This window comes from Pongo abelii, chromosome 10, assembly GCF_028885655.2.
Source record: "Pongo abelii isolate AG06213 chromosome 10, NHGRI_mPonAbe1-v2.0_pri, whole genome shotgun sequence".
Classification (NCBI taxonomy): Eukaryota; Metazoa; Chordata; class Mammalia; order Primates; family Hominidae; genus Pongo; species Pongo abelii.
Genome location: NC_071995.2, coordinates 100,214,873 through 100,237,761, shown reverse-complemented (window position 1 = coordinate 100,237,761; position 22,889 = coordinate 100,214,873). Strand labels below are relative to the sequence as shown.

Below are 22,889 nucleotides of genomic sequence, written 5' to 3'. Positions count from 1 at the left end.
ACCTTCAGACTTCTACCAAAATTGTAAAACTGAGTTTTTGACCAAATATCAAAGGTAAGAGAATGAAGGCTTCATTTATTCAGTCATGAGTAGGAATCATATGTGCAGTCTTAGAAGTTTCTAGGTATTCATCTTATGTCTCAGTTTTCATATCTCTTCATCCCCATTTAAAAAAAATAGGTGACTAGTCATGAAACATTTAAAAAGAAAGTTTAAAAGCATCCGTTAAAGGCTTTAAAAGATTAGTACGCAGTTGTTTCTCTCTTTCTAGTCAACTCTGTTATATTCTATAAGCAAAACACATGTTCAGAAATGAAAAATTCTCTGAAAAACATCCACTTTAAACTTGACTTCTCTGAGTGGGTGTCTGAAAGACTTCCAGGCCACAATGTCTCACTCCATCACTTGGTTCTCACCTACGTTTCAGGAGACCACTAAAGTCAAGTTCCCCTGCATCGTCTTGACCTTCTCCACTGTCGTTAACAAAAGAAAAGCAAATCTGGGTTTAATGCAGAGACATATACAACAATTTCCCCCAAACACTCTACATGTAACGTATATGCAATTTTGTGCCACACAAGGACTAAATCAACACAAACGATTTCTTTTCACACAAGTGACATGTTAAGTTTTTGGAGTATGTACTTGTGGAAAAGTAAACATATGAGGAGCTTGTGTTACTCTATGATTTCAGAAGACACATTTTTGTAGATTGCATATATAAAACTGCTTGGATTTGTGTTAAAACCAGGTAACACAAATGCACTTAAGCCAAGCAACACAAAGTACTTTGTTTTTGCAAGTTGGGGGCTGTAGAAACATACCTGCGTAAAAAGCAAAGAACTTTTGCTGATCTCTGTTATTCATGTAAGACAGAGATTGGCTTGGAGGACGAAGTGTACCAATGTCAGATATATAAGTACAAAGCCTTATATTCAATGGTAACCTCTTTGTGTCCATGAACAGTTGAATCAGATAATGTGATACCAACATGGCAAAAATAAAAAAGGAGCTAACACAGAAATTTTTAAAAGATGCATTCCTTTCTGTCTTAAAGGGTGATAATTATTCTAATTTTCTTATTAATATTTATACCTTCTTAAATGTGTTTTAGAAAAATTTGTCTTGAATTGTTAATGAAACTTTTACTAGCAGTTTAAAAAAGTGCTTTCCTGTAGAGAAATGCATCTTAAATTAGGCATGCAGCCACCATTGTGATTTCATATAAACTCTAACTAGAAGCTATAGAGCTAACATTTAAATGGCACTACATAGTTACTTACATGTTTAATTTTTTAATGAAGTTTTGTTTCCTGCTCTTTACAAATGTTAGTTATGGTTTCTAAGAAAAGAGTCTGTGGGTTTAAAAACAGTGTGTATAACATGTAAGTCGTAAGAATTAAACTCAATAATGTGTTTTCAAAATTTTTTCAGGTGTTTGCAGGCCTTTTGAAGTAAATACATTTCTGTTCTTTTAAAGCTCGAAACTTAGTAGATTATGTTTCCCTCTCCTAAGATATACTTGTATACGGTATGAGCATAGTTTTAGACCTGTGTACTTGCTGAGCATGGGATGAAGGGAAAGTGGAAAGAAAGTAATAAAATTTGAAAGTTATGACATTTTTTAAAATTAAAAAATACCTAATACCAGTAATATTAAATAACTTTTCAAAGTAATTAAAGTTTTGATTTTTTTATAATATCAGAGGAAAATATGCCTCATTAACAGGCTAAATTATTGTTTTATAATAGTTTGGAGTGACTTTCCTTATTCAGCAAAACTGTATGTGGATTATGTATGTGGATTCAGTCTTAGGAAGAGCAAAACATTTGGTCTCATTAAAGAATTTATATTATGGAACAATTAAGTACAGAGAATAACATAATAACGTAATGACAGGAAGGGGCTGGTTATATTTCTCAGAGACCAAAAATCTTTTAAATTTCTTCCGTGACTGCCCCCCCTCGATTTTTCAGCCTTGGTAATTGCAAACATACATGAAATAGGTATCTAAATTTTGCCTTTCTGTAGTATTCTTAATGCCAGTTTTGTTTAGGATAATCCAATATTATATGGCACTAACTTCAGTAGGTAGCTACTTAGTTGTGGTTTTCTTGGGCAATGGTTCAGTAGCTCCCTAAGTGATTTCTAGATGAAAGGCAATATAAATAAAAGTTTTCTGCCATGACTTAACCAATGAAATGAGTCTCTTTGCGTATTTCTTTTGGCTATTTGGTGGAAAATAATGCTTTAAGGAAGAAGCTACATATGAAAAAATTGAAAGTGTCTTTCTAAGGCAACTGTGAAACCTCAAAAACAGGAACTTCTTTGTAACAAGAATATTCTAAAAACTGGTCAGTATATGCTTGACTGGGCCTTAAACCCATGGTTTTTCTAGAACACCAATGTTTAAATATATGGTGTGTTTGCAGTGAAAATGGTTGTTCGTATTTGGAATACGGAATACAGGGGAAGGGAAATGTGTTTGAAAATCCTCCACTTCTGTGTTATACAAAAGCTATCTAGATTTTCCTTTTGGAGTTACCTTCTCTTGAAAGCAGATCTGATGTCAATGTTTGGAGTAGTCCCAGTAGATTCTTTGAAAGGAAAGAAAACAATAACGTAAATACCCATTAAGGAGGTAGTTTGTGTTCAGTTCCTTTATAGGCTGTGGGGATTCTTCAGATGGAAGAATGTCAGGTGAAGGGAGAGGCTTTTCTCCTGAATGGCTGTGCTGCCAAGGCCTCATCATACCTCCTCCTCCCTCATGAAGAACCAGTGAAGGGACCTTAGGGTCACCTTGTCCAGGTGTCATTCAACTTGTCTGCCCACTAGAATCACTGAGGGACTTAAAAATATATCAGTTTCTTGATCCTCTCTGCCAGAGATGTTGATCCACCAGATCAGGGAGGGGCACCCAGAAATCAATATTCTTAAAAAGCCCTCCAGGGGCAGGGCGCGGTGGCTCACGCCTGTAATCCCAGCACTTTGGGAGACCGAGGCGGGCGGATCACGAGATCAGGAGATCGCGACCAGCCTGGCTAACACGGTGAAACCCCGTCTCTACTAAAAATACAAAAACAAAATTAGCCGGCCGTGGTGGCGGGCGCCTGTAGTCCCAGCTACTCGGGAGGCTGAGGCAGGAGAATGGTGTGAACCCGGGAGGCGGAGCTTGCAGTGAGCCGAGATGGCGCCACTGCACTCCAGCCTGCGTGACAGAGAGGAGCGAGACTCCGTCTCAAAAAAAAAAAAAAAAAAAGCCCTCCAGGTGATCTTCTCAGAGATGCCCAGCCAGGTTGAAGCAGTGCTGCCCAGGATCCCAGATCCCACCTAATACAGAAATATCGACAGCACCCGACCCGTGGCCATCCAGCCTCTGCTTAACATCACTCTCAGTGGGACTCTCACAACCTTCCTGGGCTGTCTATATAGCTTTAACCGAAGAGCTCATCCTTTTTTTTTTTTTTGAGACGGAGTCTCGCTCTGTTGCCCAGGCTGGAGTGCAATGGCGTGGTCTCGGCTCACTGCAAACTCCGCCTCCCCGGTTCAAGCGATTCTCCTGCCTCAGCCTCCTAAGTAGCTGGGATTATAGGTGCCCACCACCACGCCCGGCTAATTTTTGTATTTCTAGTAGAGACGGGGTTTCACCATGTTGGCCAGACTGGTCTCCAACTGCTGTCCTCGTGATCCGCCCACCCCGGCCTCCCAAAGTGCTAGAATTACAGGCGTGAACCACCGCGCCTGGCCAGCTCATCCTAACGTTAAGACAAAATTCACCTCCTCATCGTTTTCACCTTTTGATTCTAAACTGCCTAAATGCTTCTCATGCATGGAAATTTGTTTTCCATGTTCTGTGTGACAGCCCCTTCCCCTCTTTGCAACAAGCCATGTATGCCTGACTTCCTTCACCCACACACTCAAGCTGGATAGGGTGTGGTTTTTGGATTCTTCATCTGCCTGGTTACCCTACTCGAGAAGAGGTCCAGGCAGAGGTATAGTGCCCAGGGCTAAAGACATCACTCCAAATGTAGAATAAGTAGCATGTTGTATAGAGAGGTATCATTTCCTAAACTTAGATCCTATGCTACTTGGAATAGCCCAGTTTAAAATTACATTCATGGCCGGGCACAGTGGCTCACGCCTGTAATCCCAGCCCTTTGGGAGGCCAAGGCAGGTGGATCACTTGAGGCCTGGAGTTTGAGACTAGGCTGGCTAATATGGTGAAATCCTGTCTCTTCTAAAAATACCCCAGCAAAACTAGCCGGGTGGGGTGGCACACGCCTGTAATTCCAGCTATTTGGGAGGCTGAGGCATGAGAATTGCTTGAACCCAGGAGTTGGAAGTTGCGGTGAACCAAGACTGTGCCACTGGACTCTAGCCTGGGCAACAGAGTGAGACTCTGTCTCAAATAATATAAAATAAAATTACGTTCACTTTGTTTGTCTTTTGCAACTACATCACACTTTACATTCACCTTAACTTTATAATATTTGCTGCCAAGTCAACTTTTCCTTTGTATACTTGTAAAAGTGAGTTTTTTTCCAACCTCATCGTATGCATTTAGGCCTTCTATGTTTACTCTGGGTAGTACACAGAACATATGGATGAAGAACTGCCATGCCTGACATTAGTCGTTATAAGAGAAATTCTCAATTCCATCTGCGTATCCTGAACTCTCATAGCATATTACCCTATCCCCAAACCTAAGTGGGAAAGTGGACCCCATGAAACATACATTCTGAAGCAGCAAAAACTGACATCATCTTTTATCTGGGAGATTGAAGGAATATAGATAGCATGGACAAGAGATATTTAGCAATAAAATCCCCCCAATTCTACTTTTATTATAAATTATTTCATTATAATTCAATTCAGCAGGCTTGCTGAGACTACCACAATGAGAAACACACAGTTTTAAAGGAAAACTTTCCCGAAATCTCATAGTGTTAAATGAACTTCTTCTTCTCCATCCCCTCACACCCCATTAAAAAATTACATTTATCTAGGCAAGAAGGCTCTCTTACCGTGCACTTCAAGATCAAATGAACAGCTGTCAAACTTATCCTTATAGGTAACCTCGCATCTGTAATTTCCTGCAAAGTTCTCTTTGGCCTTGATGATCTGCATCTCAAATGTGTACACCTGCAATGAAATGCATCCAGACACACACATTTCAGTTTATTTTCCAAATTTCTCAGCATTGGCTTAAAGCTGTGTCTATCTGTGGGAATTCCAGTACAATGTTCTCAGTATAGGAGGGCAAATGTGTCCGGTAGCTCCCGGACACAGCAGGGCAATCGCAATAGAGTGTACACACTAGCAATGGTAACTTCAGAGGATTTTCTGGAACTGAAGTCTCTCAAAGCTGAACCTGAAAATAATCATTTATTCACATAGAAGGAATGTGCTAGCTGAGCCCCTGTCCTGGGAGTTCAGGGCCTTACCCGACTGTGCCTCTCGAAGGTTTCCTTCAGCTGAAGGTGCTTCCCGGCTTTGCTGGCCAGGTCCATCCATTTTCCTTTGAACCATTTGATAGTGGGTTTTCTCAGAAGATCTTCAGCCTTGACTTTGGCTATAAAGGTGATATCTTCACCTAGAAGAAGCATAAGGGATTCAGCTTGCTCTTTAACAAGTGTCATTTGTTTGGCTTTCAACTGGAAGGAGTTGACGTGGGGCCGCACTACAGAATATGGTGTGATTGGTGCCCTCGGAATTGTGCAATGAATTGGTCCTGATTTTTTTTGTGAATGCTCTAGAGGTTCTTAGGCTGTTCCACCTTGTTCTGCTTTGGGGGTTTATGAAGCAGAAAAAGTAATAGGGAAACCAGTGGAAGTAATTTTTATATATGGATAATTTTACATTTGGATAATTTTTTTATTTCATAAATATGGATATATATGGATATGTATGATATATGTGAAATTTTATTGCATATATGGATATGTATGAAATTTTATTTCATATATCTGGATATATATGAAATAAAAATGAAAAAATTGAATTTTTTTCACCCTTTTTATTAGGCAAGGTGATGAGAAGCCTGGAATTATAGGAATGTGACTAAATCAAACTGATCTGCTTGAAGTAAACCTGCCAATCTGTTTGTATTGAGTGATTTAGACCCTGAGGACATGACACTGTAGTCCAGCTTCCAGCCCAGCATTTCAGTGTCTTACAGGAACATAAGGGGAACCAACATTTCTGTTCACATGCAGTGTATTTTGACATTCTAGCCTGGAAAGAAGTAATTCTGGAATACAGTTGGCTGTGTACTCATTTGCACAATATTGATAAGTGCCAAAGACTAGTTCAGATCATAATATATCCCTTATGAAGATTTATTTGGTTAAAATTCTTCAACCCTCAGGTCCTCCTCCAGCTCACCATCTCTTCATAGCACTTGGCATTTGTGATTATTTGTTTAATTTTTTGTCTGCTCCTCTCAGACTATAAATTCTGAGTGCTCACATGTTATACTCAGTGCCTAAAACAGGAGGTATATAATCAATATTTTTAAATTTGAATATTTGAAGAGTTGAACCATTTGTCCGATCAGCTGTCTCAGATATTATGAATTATGACCTAGTGCATGTGTAGATTTGGAATCATCTTATGGAGTGAGTTATGATAATGTCAGCAGACACTGGCTCAGCATTATGGTGTGTCAGGCACTGTTCAAAATACTTCACAGCTAGGTCCTATTCTTGTCACCATTTTACAGATGGGGAAACTGAGGCATAAAGAAGTTAAACTGTCTTTCCAAGGGCAATAGCTAGCAGGAAGCAGAATCAAGATTAGAACCCAAAGTTCCAGGGTCCAGGCACTGGACTCCTATGTGCCGAAGGTTACTGAAATCATAGCTGTCACTCTTCTTTTCAGGTTGTAAAAAGCAGGATTTAGTATATACATACAGTGGAATATTATCCAGCCATAAAAAGGAATGAAGTTCTGATACATGCAACAATGCGGATGAACTTTGGAAACATTATGCTAAGTGAAAGAAGCCAGACACAAAAGGTCCAGCATTGTCTGATTCCATTAGTATGAAATATCCAAAATAGGTAAATCCAGAGAGACAAAGCAGATTAATGGTTGCCAGGGCTAGGAGGAGAGGGCAATGGGGAATAACTGCTTAATGGAATATAGGGTCTTTTTGGGATGATGAAAATGTTTTAGAAATAGATAGAAGTAGTGGCTGTACAACATTGTGAACGTACTAATAGCCACTGAATTGTTCACTTTAAAATGGTTAATGTTATAAGTGAATTTCACTTCAAATTTTTTTTTTTTTTTTTTGGGACAGAGTCTTGTTCTGTTGCCCAAGCTGGAATGCAGTGGCGCGATCTTGGTTCACTGCAACCTCTGCCTCGTGGGTTCCAGCGATTCTCCTGCCTCTACCTCCTAAGTAGCTGAGATTACAGGTGTCTGCCACCATGCCCGGCTAATTTTTGTACTTTTAGTAGAGACTGGGTTTCACCATGTTGTCCAGGCTGGTCTCGAACTCCTGAGCTCAAATGATCTGCCTGCCTCGGCCTCCCAGAGTGCTGGGATTACAGGCGTGAGGCGCCGTGCTCGGCTTACCTTAATTTTTTAAAAAAGGAAGGATTGAATGCTAGGCACTCACCAACTTTCACTGTTCCTCCTTGAGGTTTTTCAATGAACAAGATGGACAGCTGGGAGTTGGCATTCTGCTTGGCTTGTTCCTCCCCAGCAGGTGGTTCGACAAGGGTCCAATCTGATGAGCAGAAAGGAGGAAAAGGATTATTTCAGGGCCAGGTTCTTCTTAGGCAGTCTTACCTGGATTTGTTGTTCTCACCAATGCTGTAGATTTTCTTTGTCTAATAAACCTAGATAAATACAACATCATTCTTTCTGCCCCCAGCAGCCATCAGTAGAGGGAAACAGATTCCCATTCTTACAGGGGTATCTCTTCCATGATGGGGCAAATGAACATTATGTAATTCCTAGAAATAGTGGAACTTTCCAGGTAAGCTGTTATTCTCTCTTTGTTGATGGCCATAGTTCCTTTGCTTCCCCATCTTGCCTGTCCCCTAACAGGTAAACAATGGTGGTAAGTGTATTCAAGCAGTACTCTTGGTGTTTTTGTAGGTGATGGACTATAAGGCCACATCGATACAACTACATTGAAAAAGACTAAAGGGATAGGTCATTTGGAGGGTAAACTGTCTGACAAGGGTCAGAAAGCCAAGCCTGGCCTGGTATTTCTAGATGCCTTGCTTTTGTAAGAGAGTTTTATTAGGGTTGTACAGATGTGGCCATAGTTTGACAAGGAAGTAACAGATCATGACCTGTGGTACAAATTACAAGGATACTAAGATTGTGCTGCAAGGGGAAAACACAAAACAAAACAGAACTGGAAAGAAAAAAACTGAGGCTTTCCCATAAAGAGAGACAAGCTGGAAATAGAGTTTCTTTTGCATCTTCTCATTTGCACTCTGGTGATTAGCGTTAATCTGCAGTCAATTCCAATTCTAGGATAGTAGAGAGAACTGTAGATATTTCCCCTGTCTCTGAGCCGAATACAGAATTCAGGTTCAGCCACTTAATAACTGGAAAAAAATGCATAGGTTGCCAACTCTCTGCTTGTTAATGTTTCTTGAAAAGAAGGAAAATGCACATTTAATTATTTTAGTTTTCATGTATCAGTCATGCTTGATATTTCTATCTGCAGTAGTAGGACATCATTTTCACAATGAAGTTAAACATTTTCACAATTATGTAACAATCATAGTTATATGATTACACAATTTTAAACACCCAAGTTAATGTTAAAATTTTGTTGTTTGTGTTTATGATATTAATAGGAACACATTTAGAACATGAGGATAAGTGTTTCTCTTCTTTTGTTCACTTCTATACCTGCAGTGCCTATAGGGGTGGCTGGCCCATAAGAGGCCCATAATAGGATCATATTAGGTCCTCAATACAAATTTGTTGAATGAATGAATGAATGAATGAATGACTTCACAGAACAGGAACTACAGCTGATAGGATGCATTTGAAAGTGTTTTATTATCTGTATGTAAAGTTCTATAAAAATGTGAATTATTATCTAACTTTAGTACATCCCCAAAATGAAGATTGATCTCTGTGTATTTGCTAAATATTAAAAATGATAGAACAAACCTGTGGTATTTGTAGCTAGATCCTTGAATGTGTGTGTATCATGCAAAATTAATTGTTTCTCAATACATTAGTTTTCTTGTAAGAGGAAACGCAATGAAAGATTGCTGTAAAAACTATAATCTGAATAAGACAAGGATTAGAATCAATACAGCTTCAAGAAATGAGCTCATTAGTGATTGTATTAGGATGAGGTCAGGATGCCTTGTCTGGGCTTGTGCTCACCTGAATCTTTTCTCTCCAGGGCCCGACTACCCAAACCTGAAAGGAAAGTGTGATTTGGGTGATGCAGAGGAGTGGAAAGACGATGAAAATGGAGTGCTGACTTCAGCCTTCTTGGATTCCCCTAAACCTTGTCTCCTCTGGTGATAGGAAGGAAAAAAACCTACAAGTTGGCTTGGATGGAGAATCAGTAGAGCTCCAAGTATGAAAGCATCTATAAAAGTGTGTGTCTTATTTTAAAATGATAGAAAGATTAAAAAATCCCAGCTGGGTGCGGTGGTTCATGCCTGTAATCCCAGCACTTTGGGAGGGCGAAATGGGTGGATCACTTGAGGTCAGGTGTTCGAGACCAGTCTGGCCAACATGGTGAAACCCTGTCTCTACTAAAAATGCAAAAATTAGCCCAGCTTGGTGGCACACACCTGTAATCCCAACTACCCGGGAGGCTGAGGCACGAGAATCACTTGAACCTGGGAGGCACAGGTTGCAGTGAGCCGAGATAGCACCACTGCACTCCAGCCTGGGCAATAGAGCGAGACTCAGTCTCAAAAAAGAAAAGAAAAGAAAAGAAAAATTTTAAAATCCAAATATCTAAGTTTAAAGAACAGGGGAAAAGGGTGGATGTATAGTGAGAAATGGAAGACAGATATGTTGACCCCTAACATTTATACCCAAGATTTACCAATCTTATTTATTTCTCAAAGAATGCCTCTTTCTAAGAAGTTTCTCATGTAAAACAAAAAACTGTCATTAAAGCCAACATTTCCTTCTTGGTGCCAGCACAGGCGAAACCTGTTGCCCCTGCTCTGTGCACTGACTCAGCAAGGAGGCTCACTGCCTTTTCTTTTCCTCTACTGTCAATGAATAATACATTTAAAAGCAGGGAAAAGGGTAGAAATTATCCTAACCTGGAGGCAAGGCGCTAGGCGGGGAGACTTCCTCTTCATCTGAAACAAGAAATAGGAGTAAAAAGTCAAGGAGAAAAGGACTTCATCCCAAGTAACCTGAGAAAAGAGAAATCTGAAAAAGAAGATGAGAAACCACACAATGCACTTTCAACTGCTGAGCAAGCCTTAGAAAACTTGACACCTGAAAAGTGAAACCTGAGTATTTCAGGCAAAGGAAGAAAAAATAATAAATAAAAAGTTGACAGAGTAGGGTAATCCAAATGGAAGCACAGATTTAAAAATGGAACACTGCAAGTGTTTTATGTGACTGTAGGTTAGGAAAAAATGAATGCTAAAAATCAAACCTTGATGAAATCAATAATGGAAGTGGTTTTCAAGTCCTGATTTTGTAACTAAAGTGAATGGCAGACCTTATTCATCTATCACATTCGTTTGGACACAGACATAAAAGCTTATATATGTACTATCTGAGAATTCATTTCTACCCAGAAAACCTTGTGATTAATTGCTCTTCAGTATTTAAGAAACAAAAGTCAAGATAAGTTAATATAAATATAAACTTTATAAGCATTTTTTCCAACATTATATTGGTGTTGGAAAATGCTGTATAATTTCTGAATATTTACCCATATGTATTTGTGAAATTCAAAATACGTCTTTTAGTGTTTACGTGCAGAGTATTTCCCTTTTTAAAAACATCTGAACTTCAAAGTTCACATTTTATTTATTTGTTTTGGATAAACGAGTTTATTTGTAAATTTAGTCAGCCTACCTAATTGACCTAAAAACTTCAGTAGAAGGATAAATTTGAAAACCACTTGGAAGACCATCTCTATAAAAGTGATCTTCCCAGGACGGTAACCAGATGCAGCCTAACCCAACACCATCTTAATTGGCAGAGGTTCAGTGGGCTGGAGCTTTGTGCTTTTATAATACAAATGCTATAAGAAAAAGAACGTCGGTATTGTTTCCTGCTAGCAGAGGAGGAAAACTCAACCTAGTTAGGAGACCAACCACAACAAAATGAAAAGCTGCACTAACTAATTAAGAGTATTAGTAACAGATGATGCTGGTGTGAAAAACGTGTATTTTATTCCAGAGACCTTATAAATAAAATCTCCCCAGTTAGTGTTTATATTATCAGCCAGAGGGTTAGTTATCGTGTGGTAGAATGAGGACTTATGCAAGGTATAAATGCGCATAGCATTTCACCACTATGAAAACAAGTGCAGTCCAGTTAGAATAAAACAACTGGTCTCTAAATTACACACACCTTAATGATAAGACTCCCCATCACTTGTGAAAGTAAAACATTTAATTTAAAAATGTTAACACTCCAATATATAAAACAGCTATTATGAATGCACCTGGTGTATTCTATAGCTGCCAGGTTTATTCTTTTCTTTTTTTTTTTTTTAAGGAAACTATAAGTTACAGTGTGGTTAAGACTTGTATCTTCATCCTTGAAAAAGCCCACATTCTATCACAGTGATGTATGGTCAGACTTAACAGCCCCGATTTTTAAACACCTGGATCAAGTCATAACCAGTTTTATTGCAAAGGACCCTGTACACATTTATCAATCTAGTACCTTACTAGTTACCCAGCAAGTCACTAACATACAGAAACATTCATCATGAGAAGCAAGAAATACTACCCATCCCTTCGGCATTTTAGCAACTTGTTACTCCTGAGCAACAGTGCTCACATCACTGAGGTCTGTGAACAAAGTTCACATTTTACATCCTTAAAGAGCATTTGGTGTTATCTGAACCTCTGCTCTGCTCTTCCCAAAGCATAAACTAGTGTTTTTATGAATAATAAAATCTTTGTACTTAAAATACTAGAATATTTGTGAATTTACAGCCTGGGCAACATAACAAGACTCTCTCTGTAAAAAAAAAAAAAAAAAAAAAAAATTAATTAGCCAGGCTTGCATATTATTTGCACACTGAGAGCTTGGTAGTGTGTGCCTGTAGTCTCAACCACTTGGGAGGCTGAGGCTAGAGAGTTACTTGAGTCCAGGCATTGGAGGCTGTAGTGAGCCATGATCACGCCACTGTACTCTAGCCTGGATGACACAGCAAGACCCTGACTCTAAAAACAAAAACAAAAGCAAACTAGAATAATTATGGATTTCAAAATGTAAATGTATATGACTGTATAAAATAGGATACAGGAAATACATGCACAAGAATGTTAATTAAAAAGTGCTTTAAAAAATTCCTGACAAAAAGACATAAAATAGTATGTTTTTATATAATCTATTAGAATATTTACTACAAGTATTACCTGCTGGCCTGAAATTTCTTTTCCCAAACTGTCAAACAGTGATATGTGTTATTACTTTTTAATAAAATTACTAATATATTTATAATATATTAACATCATATATTAATATCATTACTTCAGAATCCAAGAGGTGATTCACTGGGTCATGTGGGATTTGAGATTCTTAACAGGAAGCTCTCTCTGTGGTCAAAGAAGCTTGAAAAATGCTAGGCTGGAATTAAATGCTTGTATTTTATTGTTTTGTGTTCGTGTGTTTACTGCAGGATATCTCAAAGCTCTCAGTGTGCAAATAATGTGTACTGGAAGTGGGAGTGACAAGAAATGATATGGTCGTTTGCACCTCCCAAACTTAGTTCATTTTGAATTTTTTCTTCTGAACTAATACGCATGCATTCACACTCCACAAAATTGTGCATTTGCCCGGTATAGGTATTTCTGAGCTATTAGGAGAATTCCGTGATTCAGAAGACTGTGAAATAATTAAAATTTTATATTTTCAAAACTAACTTGTAATTTTCCCATAATATTACTTGCCATAGATTTAATTCAGTATTTAACACTTTATTCTTGTCACCTATTCAAAGGTTTTTATTTACTGAAATATATAAGATTGTTGATTTAAAGTCTTGTAAAAATTAACAGAAATGAAGTTAAAATTCAATCAAATCCGAGAAAGGAGCTTTCTTTATTAAATGTAAACTAGAAGCTTGAACCATTTTGATTCAAATTAACACTTTATAAAGGTTTTGTGGTGGTTTACTTTTTATTTGTGCACAGAGCATAATGAAACATTGAGTTAATTATCTAGAACGCAAAATGAGAAGAGTATTCACTTACTTTCATGAAACTAAAATGAAGAAAAATAATCTTGTCTTTAAAAAATTGATTGATACATAATAATATTTGCACATATTTATGGGGTACATGTGATGGGTTGTTACATGCATAGAATATGTAATGATGGCAGTCTGGGTTTTTTTGGTTGTTTTTTGAGACAGAGTCTCCCTCTATTGCCCAGGCTGGAGTGCAGTGGCTCAACTCAGCTCACTGCAACCTCTACCTCCCAGGTTCAAGCAATTCTCGTGCCTCAACCTCCTGAGTAGCTGAGACTACAGACATCTGCCACCACACCCAGCTAATTTTTGTATTTTTAGTAGAGACAGGGTTTCACCATATTGGCCAGGCTGGTCTTGAACTCCTGGGCTCAGGCAATCCTCCCACCTCAGCCTCCCAAAGTGCTGGGATTACAGGCATGAGGAGGCACAGCACCCGGCCGGCAATCTGTTTTTTAAGCAAAAATTTGATAGGTGAGTAGTTTCAAAGTCTACTAAATGTTAAGACTATTTGGAGGACATGCACAGTTGTTTTAGACTATGAGGGAATACATATTAATGCAGCGCTTCAGAGTATCATAAAATAGTCTTCGTCTAGATCACCCAACAGTAGTGTCAAATAGCAATTACTTCTCAATTGGCAATCTTGGATTCATTGCACATAAATTTTCAAATTTATGAAAGTGCTAGAAAACGTAATCAACATGAGCAAAGTTTACTGTTTCCTTTCTTTTATTTTTATTTATTAATTAATTTTTTTTTAGACAGAATCTCGCTCTGTCGCCCAGGCTGGAGTGCAGTGGCACCATCTCAGCTCACTGCAACCTCTGCCTCCCAGGTTCAAGCAATTCTCCTGCCTCAGTCTCTTGAGTAGCTGGAAATACAGGTGCTTGTCACCATGCCTGGCTAATTTTTGTATTTTTAGTAGAGATGGGGTTTTACCATGTTGGCCAGGCTGGTCTCAAACTCTTGAGCTCAAGTGATCCTCCTGTCTCAGCCTCTCAAAGTGCTGGGATTACAGGCATGAGCCACCTCGCCCAGCTAGTTTCCTTTCTTTTAAAAGTTGCTTCAGTCCTGGCACTTTTTTTTAGATTGGGAAATGTAGTTAAGATATTGGGATTTTGACCTTAAATTCTCAAAAAATTGCCTGGTTTGATTTGGTTGAGTTCGATGAGACTGAAATGTTTAATGGTTCTTATTTTTCATAGAAACCAGGTTCTATTGCTAGGAGGTAGATTGAATATCCAAATCTTTCTGGTTGTGTCCAGTTCAACAATATATATATAATGACGTAGCATCTTACAACATTTTCAAACAAAACAAAAAATATATGTAAGTCATATTTCATTTTTTTCTATCTAAAAGTGGTGATGATGAATACATTAACATCAGATTTTAGCTTGTTGGAATATGACATACAGGGAAACCACACACTCAGCGTAGCAGGGCTATTTCCCCTAGCTACATAGAAGGGCAGTTTACTAAAGCAGAATTTTATTCATCTGTAAGTCATGGGAAAATAGCATTTGTAAGACCGTAAAAATGATTCTTTAAACAACTGAAGTTCCCAGAGAAGAACTTCTAGAAAGTAGGGAAAGAACCCAGTCTTATATTACAAGCCTGGGATTTTAGGGGAGTACACATAAATACTTCGTAATATGAATGAGAGACTTGTAACTGAATAAAAAGCTCCAGAGATAGTAGAATGTGTACATTCTTATAATTATCCAAACTCTCTTGGGCATAAAATAACTCCTACCTATGGTTGATTTTAAGTTGCTTTTAAAATTAATTAAGCAATATAAACTTGAGACAATTGTTGAGATTTAAGAATAAAGACCAAAAGCTTATAAAATTAAAATATATGTGACTTGTAAACAAACAGTGAAATACTGATACAATACCTTGTTTGATTGAGACAAATTCATGAATTCCTCAAGCAGAGTAATCAGTTGTAGTACATACTGGTGTTTGTGACCGAAATAACAACAGCAATAAAATATGGGAGACAATAACAATAGCTAACATTAATTCATCATGTTTTGAGGCATTCGGTTAATTTATTGCATTTTCTTAATGAGATGATACATGCCTTCACACTTTGATGCTTATAAAACCATGATTTATCCTACAATAAATACGTACATTTAATGAATTTTTCTTCCCCAAATCTATTAAATCAATCTTGCCTAATAGTGGCTGTGTCTTTGAATTGAAAAGTGTGGTGACATTAATTTTTAACAAAGTTCATTACAAAGAAGTAATGTAATTAGAATACATAGATCAAGCATGGAGAAATTTTAGTAGATGGTTGATTGACACCTAAAGGTAAATTGTACAAAAATATTTTAGCATGCTAGTAAAAAGCGCCAGGGTAATGTTATTGCAGATGTAAAAGAACCTAAATTTTTTTAAAAATCATTTTTTTTTAATTTAAAACAAAATCACATAATTCAGGAGAAAGTGTGTTGGAACTTCTGCTGATTCACTTCCTCATCTGCCAGTCACATTCATGAAAAAGAAAGACTTCATCTCAGGTTATGTGAGATATTTAAGACACACAGGGTTCATTCACGATAGTTTATGTGGCGAATGCCTGGGAAAAGAAAATAAGTTTTTATTTCCCTTTTAGCGATTACCAAAAGCAGTAATAAAAAAAGGAAGTAACTTTGCCAATTGAAAAGATATAGACCCTAAGCTAATAAGATGTAAAAATAAAATATCAGCACTTAGGCATAGAAATGAGTACTGGTCTTCAAAGTGGCCTCTGGTTCTAATGCTGCCGTCACTTTTGGGACCAGCCACAGGACCATTTCCGGAGCTTTCCACAGAGCCAGCTGTTGAGGCACAGCAGAACCTACTCCAATTACCCTATGTTCAGACATAGGATGTTGGATCTTAGTTGACAAAAAAAAAGTATGATCCCACTTGATCACCCACATTATTCTCTACACACGGCCCTCTGTGACTCTTGTCTGCTTCCAAAACTGAAATCCACCTTCCTCTGTTGATGGTTGTTCTTCCCCATAAAGTGTAACTTGGCTCCAGGAGGGCAGGACCCAGTGCCCAGATCTGTCCCTGGCATGTAGCCAACACTCAGCAAATCTTGCAGAATAAATATGTGCTAGAATAAAAGGCGGATCTTTGGCCCCACTGAGCATACAGAAAAGAATCTATACTTAGTGTTCCATCAATTTGCTAACTATAATTATTATGAAAGAATTCTAAGCCAGGACAGCATTATTTTTATAAGGGCATTGCCTCCTGGCATGATTCCTCTAAAGGAGATTTGCACATCTAATTTCTGCTACTGCTGTTTGGCTAAACACATTTCTTTATTGTCATCTGTCTTGTTTCAATTCCAGAAGACTTTGCCCAGGTCCCAGGACAAAGTGGTCAGTATTAAGGAACAGGATAGCTGGATGGATAGCCAGATGCAAACAAGCAAGCAAGCAAACAATCATAAAGCCCCGTGCTGGGAAATCGGCTGCTTTCCAGACAGAGACTTTTAGCAAATATGAAAAAGTTGGCAAATCTAATCACAAATACTACTTCTAAGATTAATATTAGAATCTACTCTGTGTGGCTTCAAAAAGCATTTTCAGAACATTTCTGAGCTGTTGCAGAATGATTCAATCAATCTGGGAACGATGTTAAGGCTGGATTGTGATGAATAATATTCTTAATAGTGACAGATTTGGAGCAATTAATTGAATATATGTCAACCAATTAAATAGAAGACCAGTTACAGTGCTGAAAATGTACCAAAATCCAGGCAAGACCATTTTCAGTAGCTTTAGGCAAGATGGTCTTACAGTGGAAATCATCCATCTGTTCTGCAGCAGTGCCTCATTCTAACCCTCAGTGACTAAGAACATACATAGGATGTTCATCCTCCTACCCAGCACACATGTTGAATGGAAATAAAAATCTATCCAGATTACCATTGAATGGTCAGCAGCTAAGCCAGCATGGAAATTCAACTGCTCATTCATTTTGCAAGTATTTATTAGACGATTGCTATGTGCAGCTCTCTGCCAGATGCTGGAGGGAATAAGATGAGGGGGCCAATGTCAAAAATCTTACAACCTGTTAGGAAAAGGAGTCAACCGTTAATGCATGATTACGTGGAGACAGGAGTGATTGAATGACGGAGGCAATAGGTCCAAGAGAAATCAGGAGAAAGAAGGGGAGATAAAAGTGAGCCAGGATGGTCAGGAGAAAGCTGTTCAAAGAAGTGAAACCTGAGTTGGATGGTTAAAAAAAAAAAAATAGACTGACAGTTGGAGGAGGGAGGGAGAGCAGGAGAGTTCTAGCTCATGCTGGAGAAAAGGTAGGTTGCACCCATCAATTCTGTTTATGCCCGCGCAGCGCTCCTTTCTCAACTGGGGATTTACAAGTAGCAGTAATTATTGTGTCTACTTTTTTCTTAGGTATTTTCTCTGTCCTTGATGAAAGTGGGTAATAGTTGAAGAGGACTGTATATTTATTATAAACTTCCATTCACTTACCTTCTTTATTTAGGGATATCACTTTCTATCCTAAATTGATTTGCTTCCTGGGCATGTAAGGCAAATACATATATATACATGTATTTGCCATTATATAATATATGTACAGACACACACACACACACACACAGACACACATGGCAGTTTTTGTACCTGGGCATGCAACTGCATGTGGTCATGGTTTTGCTTATCTTCTGCAAATGTCAGAAAAATGTTACTACTTTCAAAATGCCCTAGTCATCTAGCCTTGCTCTTTCATCATGCTGTATTCTCCAAAAATAAAAGAGTTTTTGTTGGTTGGTTGGTTGACTTTAAGGAAAGACATTTTCTCATTTAAGCATACAATTATGATATGGTGACTTTTCAAATTAAGGGTCAGGCACAGGCTTTGTTTAAACTTTGACATCTTGCCCTCTGGGATTACATCATCTGCTCTGTTGGTTGAGCCTTGCAGCCTGGCCCAAACACCTTTCCAAATTTGGAAACAGAGGTGTATGCCCATTGGCCTTGTAGAGAATAATGTTACAATAATTTCAGCCAGCATGTCCAAACCTCCTTGAAACCATCCCATGGAAGGAGTTCTAGGAGTTTGCACTGTCTGCATTCCATAAGCAAATAACCTTCAAACTGTGGCCCACGTGGCCAGGATTAGTATTCATGTTACTCTCCATGGGAGCCACTGAAGGTCAAGGACAAAGTGAGTATACTAACATTATACATTCATTATGAGAGCATAAGTTCAAGTTAGCTGAAGAAAAGTAATCCAATGTACTGAAAGAAAGAAAAAAGTATTTTACTAATGTATAGGAGACAAGAATATCATAAAAATTAGATAATGAAATATGACGCATCAAGAACAAAGAGATACTTAACATGCTTTTGAGCAGTGTCCAGGAAAAAGAGAAACTTCTTGTTGCAGTCAGGAAATAGTTATTCCCAAATTTAAACTTTTTTATTCATTATGCAAATAAAAGGTTCACTTTTTAAAATGACAATACAAACATATACAGCAAAACTGTCTAATCCACCTTCATGAAATTTCCCTCTATGAAAGACTAATGCTCCTTAGCTTAACACGGATGGTCAGTAAAGATCATTATTTCCTCCATGGTGAGACAAAGGAATTAGCATTTCATGGAGTAACAGAAGTATATGATTAAGATTATTTTCTAAAACAAGACTATCTCCGTATAAAGTAAAAATAGGATATTACAGGAATAGTTTCCAGTTCAAGAAGGAGCAACATGTTTGCTTAATGTTATATTGTGAATCTGTAGAAATCATTATATAAATCTACATGAATACATAGTCAGTGTTACAAAGTGAGATGCTAGCCTTCAAAATTACTAGTGAAACCTGGAACAGTTCACACAATAACATGAAAACATTTAATTTAAAAAAAACTGGGTAATTCAGATAATTTTCCCAATTGATATAATCCTAAGAAGACCAAACACCCCTCTTTCTTAGCATGCATGTTGAAACTTGGAAACTACCAATTAATTTGCTGGCATCTCAACACGTGCTTGTGATATTTTTATCATTGTTGTTTTTCTTTTAGAAATACATGTAATGGAAACTTAGCAATGCACCATTTGTCATTATACTGATTGGGTCTTGCAGATAAGATGCAAAGGCAGAACTCTAAACCACATTGACGAAAGATAATGCAGAGAAATTCTATGGGGCCACCATGACAATCATTACTGACCTCTTTCTGCTTCTAATTTTGTTGACTTCAGCCTCACTCTCCCTCCCTCCAGCTCACCTTTTGCTGGTGTAGTTCTGGCCTCCTTCTCTTTACTCGGTTCTGTGTAGAAAGCACAAGCATATTTTTCAAAGTGTCTTAAAGCATTTTATTGTGTGATGAGCAACGGGGTGGAGAGGGGGAGGGAAGAAATAAATGACAGCAGAACAGGTCATAAATGATACTGAATACTTGTGCTGTACATGAATTATGAATTTAGAAATTATAATTTAGAGCCACACTAAACTTTTAGTGAAAAGCAATTAATCTGATCATTTTTGGAGAAGTACACATAAGAACACTCAATACAGATTTTGTTAAAATGTACTCAACTATACTTGGATCATGTTATATAACATGCTGGAGTAGAGTTGGGCAAAAAATGTGAGCCACTTTATTTTAGACCTCAACAAGGGACTGACTTTTTAAAGAAAAGTCAGTTTGCCGCACGTAATGATTCCAAGAGTTTGGACTTCTAGATTTTACAGTAAAGTACAAAATATGTAATTGTGTGCAGTGTATGTTGTTTCAAAGAAAATGTTTCAGTGTCCATGTGAATCTTCTGGATTGGGTTTAGTGGCAATAAATGCAAAACAAGAGCAGTAACATCAGATTCTATCAGTTGAGACCATCTAGTTTGCATTTCTCTGTGTTTGGAATCATATTAGTTTAGACCTGCAAATGGTATCTGACTTATGGTATCGGTAAGAAAAGAATTGTTTCAAGAATGCATTCTCTTTTTTCGGACTGATGAATGGAGATTCAAATCTCAGTTAACTAAGAAGGACAATTTTAGCAGAATTTGGGAGGAGACATTTGAGCAAGAAAAAGTCAATATTGTGCAATGAATATGAAATATGGCATACAAAGGAAACGATAGTGGCTCAGTGGCAGTAACTAATCTGAAAAACAGAAGGGAAAGGTTTGCTTATAATGGCCGGTAGGTTCTCAGTGTACTCAATGTTGGTCAAAGTACATTTGTTATGGGCAAGGAGAAAACATACCAAGGAAGAGGAAGATCCTAAGAAGAATGTCACACATCTACACTAGTTTCAAGATCAAGATCTAAAGAAAATAAATCTGAGCTTGCTCCTGTTTGAACTCATATGGCATCGAGCCAGTTTCATTCATTTTGACACATGGTAATACTTCTCTATACTATTTAGGGTTTGAGTGTGTGAATCTAGTATTCTTAGCTGGACAAAGGGCCTCTTGTGAGCAGCTAGATTTCTCAAACTGCCCTCCTGAAAAACAATCTCTGCTTGCGCCCAAGAGTTTGAGGCTGTGGTGAGCTGTGATGGTGCCACTGCACTCCAGCTTGGATAACAGAGCAAGACCCTGTCTCAAGAAAGAGAAAGAAAAGAAAAAAGAAAACAAAAAAAAAGAAAAACGATCTCCAGGGAGGAAGAGGAAGAGCTTTATAATTGCCTCATAAGTTTTTGTGTGAAAAGATGATTAGAAACTGAGACCTTCTCCACCTCCTGCTTTCACCTAAGCTGGACCAGGTCTATAGTCACCCGCTGGCTTCATAACACATTGCCAGTTTAAGCAACCCACAAGTAATCACATACCGCTTGGTGTGGGGGGGCGGGGGGTGGTGGGGGGTTCTTATAATATTGCCTAATGTTTTAATGTTTTGGTTGCATTTTATTTAATTGTTTCCCAGGCTGTATTCTATTTTCTACTTGGCTGCAAACAAGCTGAATACAGGGAGATGTTTTCTATGTAGAGTTCCCCACTACATCTGGTACAATATGCTTGCACCTAGCTATCAATACATATATGGTAGGTATGTCTGAATCCCTCTGAAGGGCTAGGTCAGAGTTGTGCGCAGGGTAAATACCTAGTGAATAATTATTGAATGGGATGCCAGTTTCTCATCCTTTTCAAGGAGGAAGAGAGATGAGAAAGGCCACTTTGGAGTCTTTAGGGGAAAATGCACATGATTTTGGTTGCTTCCATCTTGGGGCTATTTGGCTGATAAATGACTCTGAAGAGCCATGTTGGGAGTTTAAGCCACGTTGAGCTTTCAATCCTTCAATCTTTCAATCCTCTTCTCTTCTTTAGGTGTATGTGGACATAAAAACAAGCTTCACATATTGTGTGTCATAGGGGACTGCCCTACCTGCCAAGGGTCTCACTGGATCTCTGTACTCGTTTCCTGTTGCCAGCTGGTGGACAATATGGTGCTAAGAACTCAAGAAGTTGGTCCTCAACGTTGAACCTCAGAGGCCACCAAACCTTTCTGGATAGCCGCTAGGGAGTTTCTGGAGGTCCTCAATAGTGACATATATCAAGTTGAGAAGGGACAGCTGATCTTCCAGGGTAGAGATGGATCCACTCCCCACTCTCATAAAGAAGATGTGGGTTTGTTTGACCTTCGCTATATAGGAAAAAGCCTCACAAATTCTTCAGCCCCTTGGATGGAGGCTCAGCCTCCACACTGTAAAATGCGGACATAATAACTTTTACATAATTTGAAAGGTTTCCTAAGAATTGTCCCCCTAATATATATGAAGTGTCATCCAAATTAGATTAACACAAGAAGATTATATAAACACAATGTATTATTTTTATTATTCTCAACTTATCACAATGGTCACCATCCAACTTCTCAGTAGGAGTTAGGTTAAAGCTCACAGCTCACAGCACCCGTGGAGGCCAAATCATGCTGGGATGGACGTTCTGTATTTGCAGCCCAAACGTGTGTGAGGCAGTGTTTTTACTCACCTTCCGGGGGCGGGGCTGGGGCTGGCACTTCATTTTCTAGAAATGGAAAGAGTCATGGAAATGTCAGGCTCATTTATCACAGAGAAGAACTGCTTTCTACAGCCCCAGGCAGCTTCTGCTGCAGGCAGCCATCTCACCTGTGTGTACTCACAAGAGGGATGGGGGGGGGAAACACATTCTCTCTTCTCTCTCTCTCTCTCTCTCACACACACACACACACACACACACACACCCCCTACTGCATCAAGAGGCCCAAGACATACGTGCTGCCATTTATGTGTGGTATATAGATTTCCAGGAGGTGGCATGGTGTAGTGATGGAAAGATAAAGGTAGAATGGGGATCCGAGTGTCCTTGCCACTTAGTTATCCCCTCCAGAGGCTGGCCAGGCATTTACTTGTGCTGAGCCTGTTTTCCTGCCTCTAGAGAAATGGCCGCATCTTATATGGGCAGGACCGCTGTTAGGATGAAGTGAAACACAATGGGTAGCAAGCATATGGT

General features: G+C 38.5%; 1 protein-coding gene across 6 annotated transcripts in view; it reads right to left on the bottom strand.

Annotated features, from left to right (window-relative positions):
• Positions 1–22,889, bottom strand: part of MYBPC1 (myosin binding protein C1) — a 96,194-nt gene that overhangs the window by 54,072 nt on the left and 19,233 nt on the right. Inside the window, exons 2-10 of one of the 6 annotated variants that reach the window (XM_054527552.2) lie at positions 22,389–22,424; positions 19,680–19,721; positions 10,276–10,314; positions 9,371–9,406; positions 7,626–7,736; positions 5,446–5,594; positions 5,026–5,143; positions 2,547–2,598; positions 417–473 (exon numbers count right to left, since the gene is read on the bottom strand). In XM_054527552.2, the coding sequence (XP_054383527.1) occupies positions 417–473; positions 2,547–2,598; positions 5,026–5,143; positions 5,446–5,594; positions 7,626–7,736; positions 9,371–9,406; positions 10,276–10,314; positions 19,680–19,721; positions 22,389–22,424 (640 nt within the window). The remainder of the gene's footprint in view (positions 1–416; positions 474–2,546; positions 2,599–5,025; positions 5,144–5,445; positions 5,595–7,625; positions 7,737–9,370; positions 9,407–10,275; positions 10,315–19,679; positions 19,722–22,388; positions 22,425–22,889) is intronic. The other 5 variants (XM_054527553.2, XM_054527555.2, XM_054527554.2 and 2 more) reach the window with 5 other exon arrangements.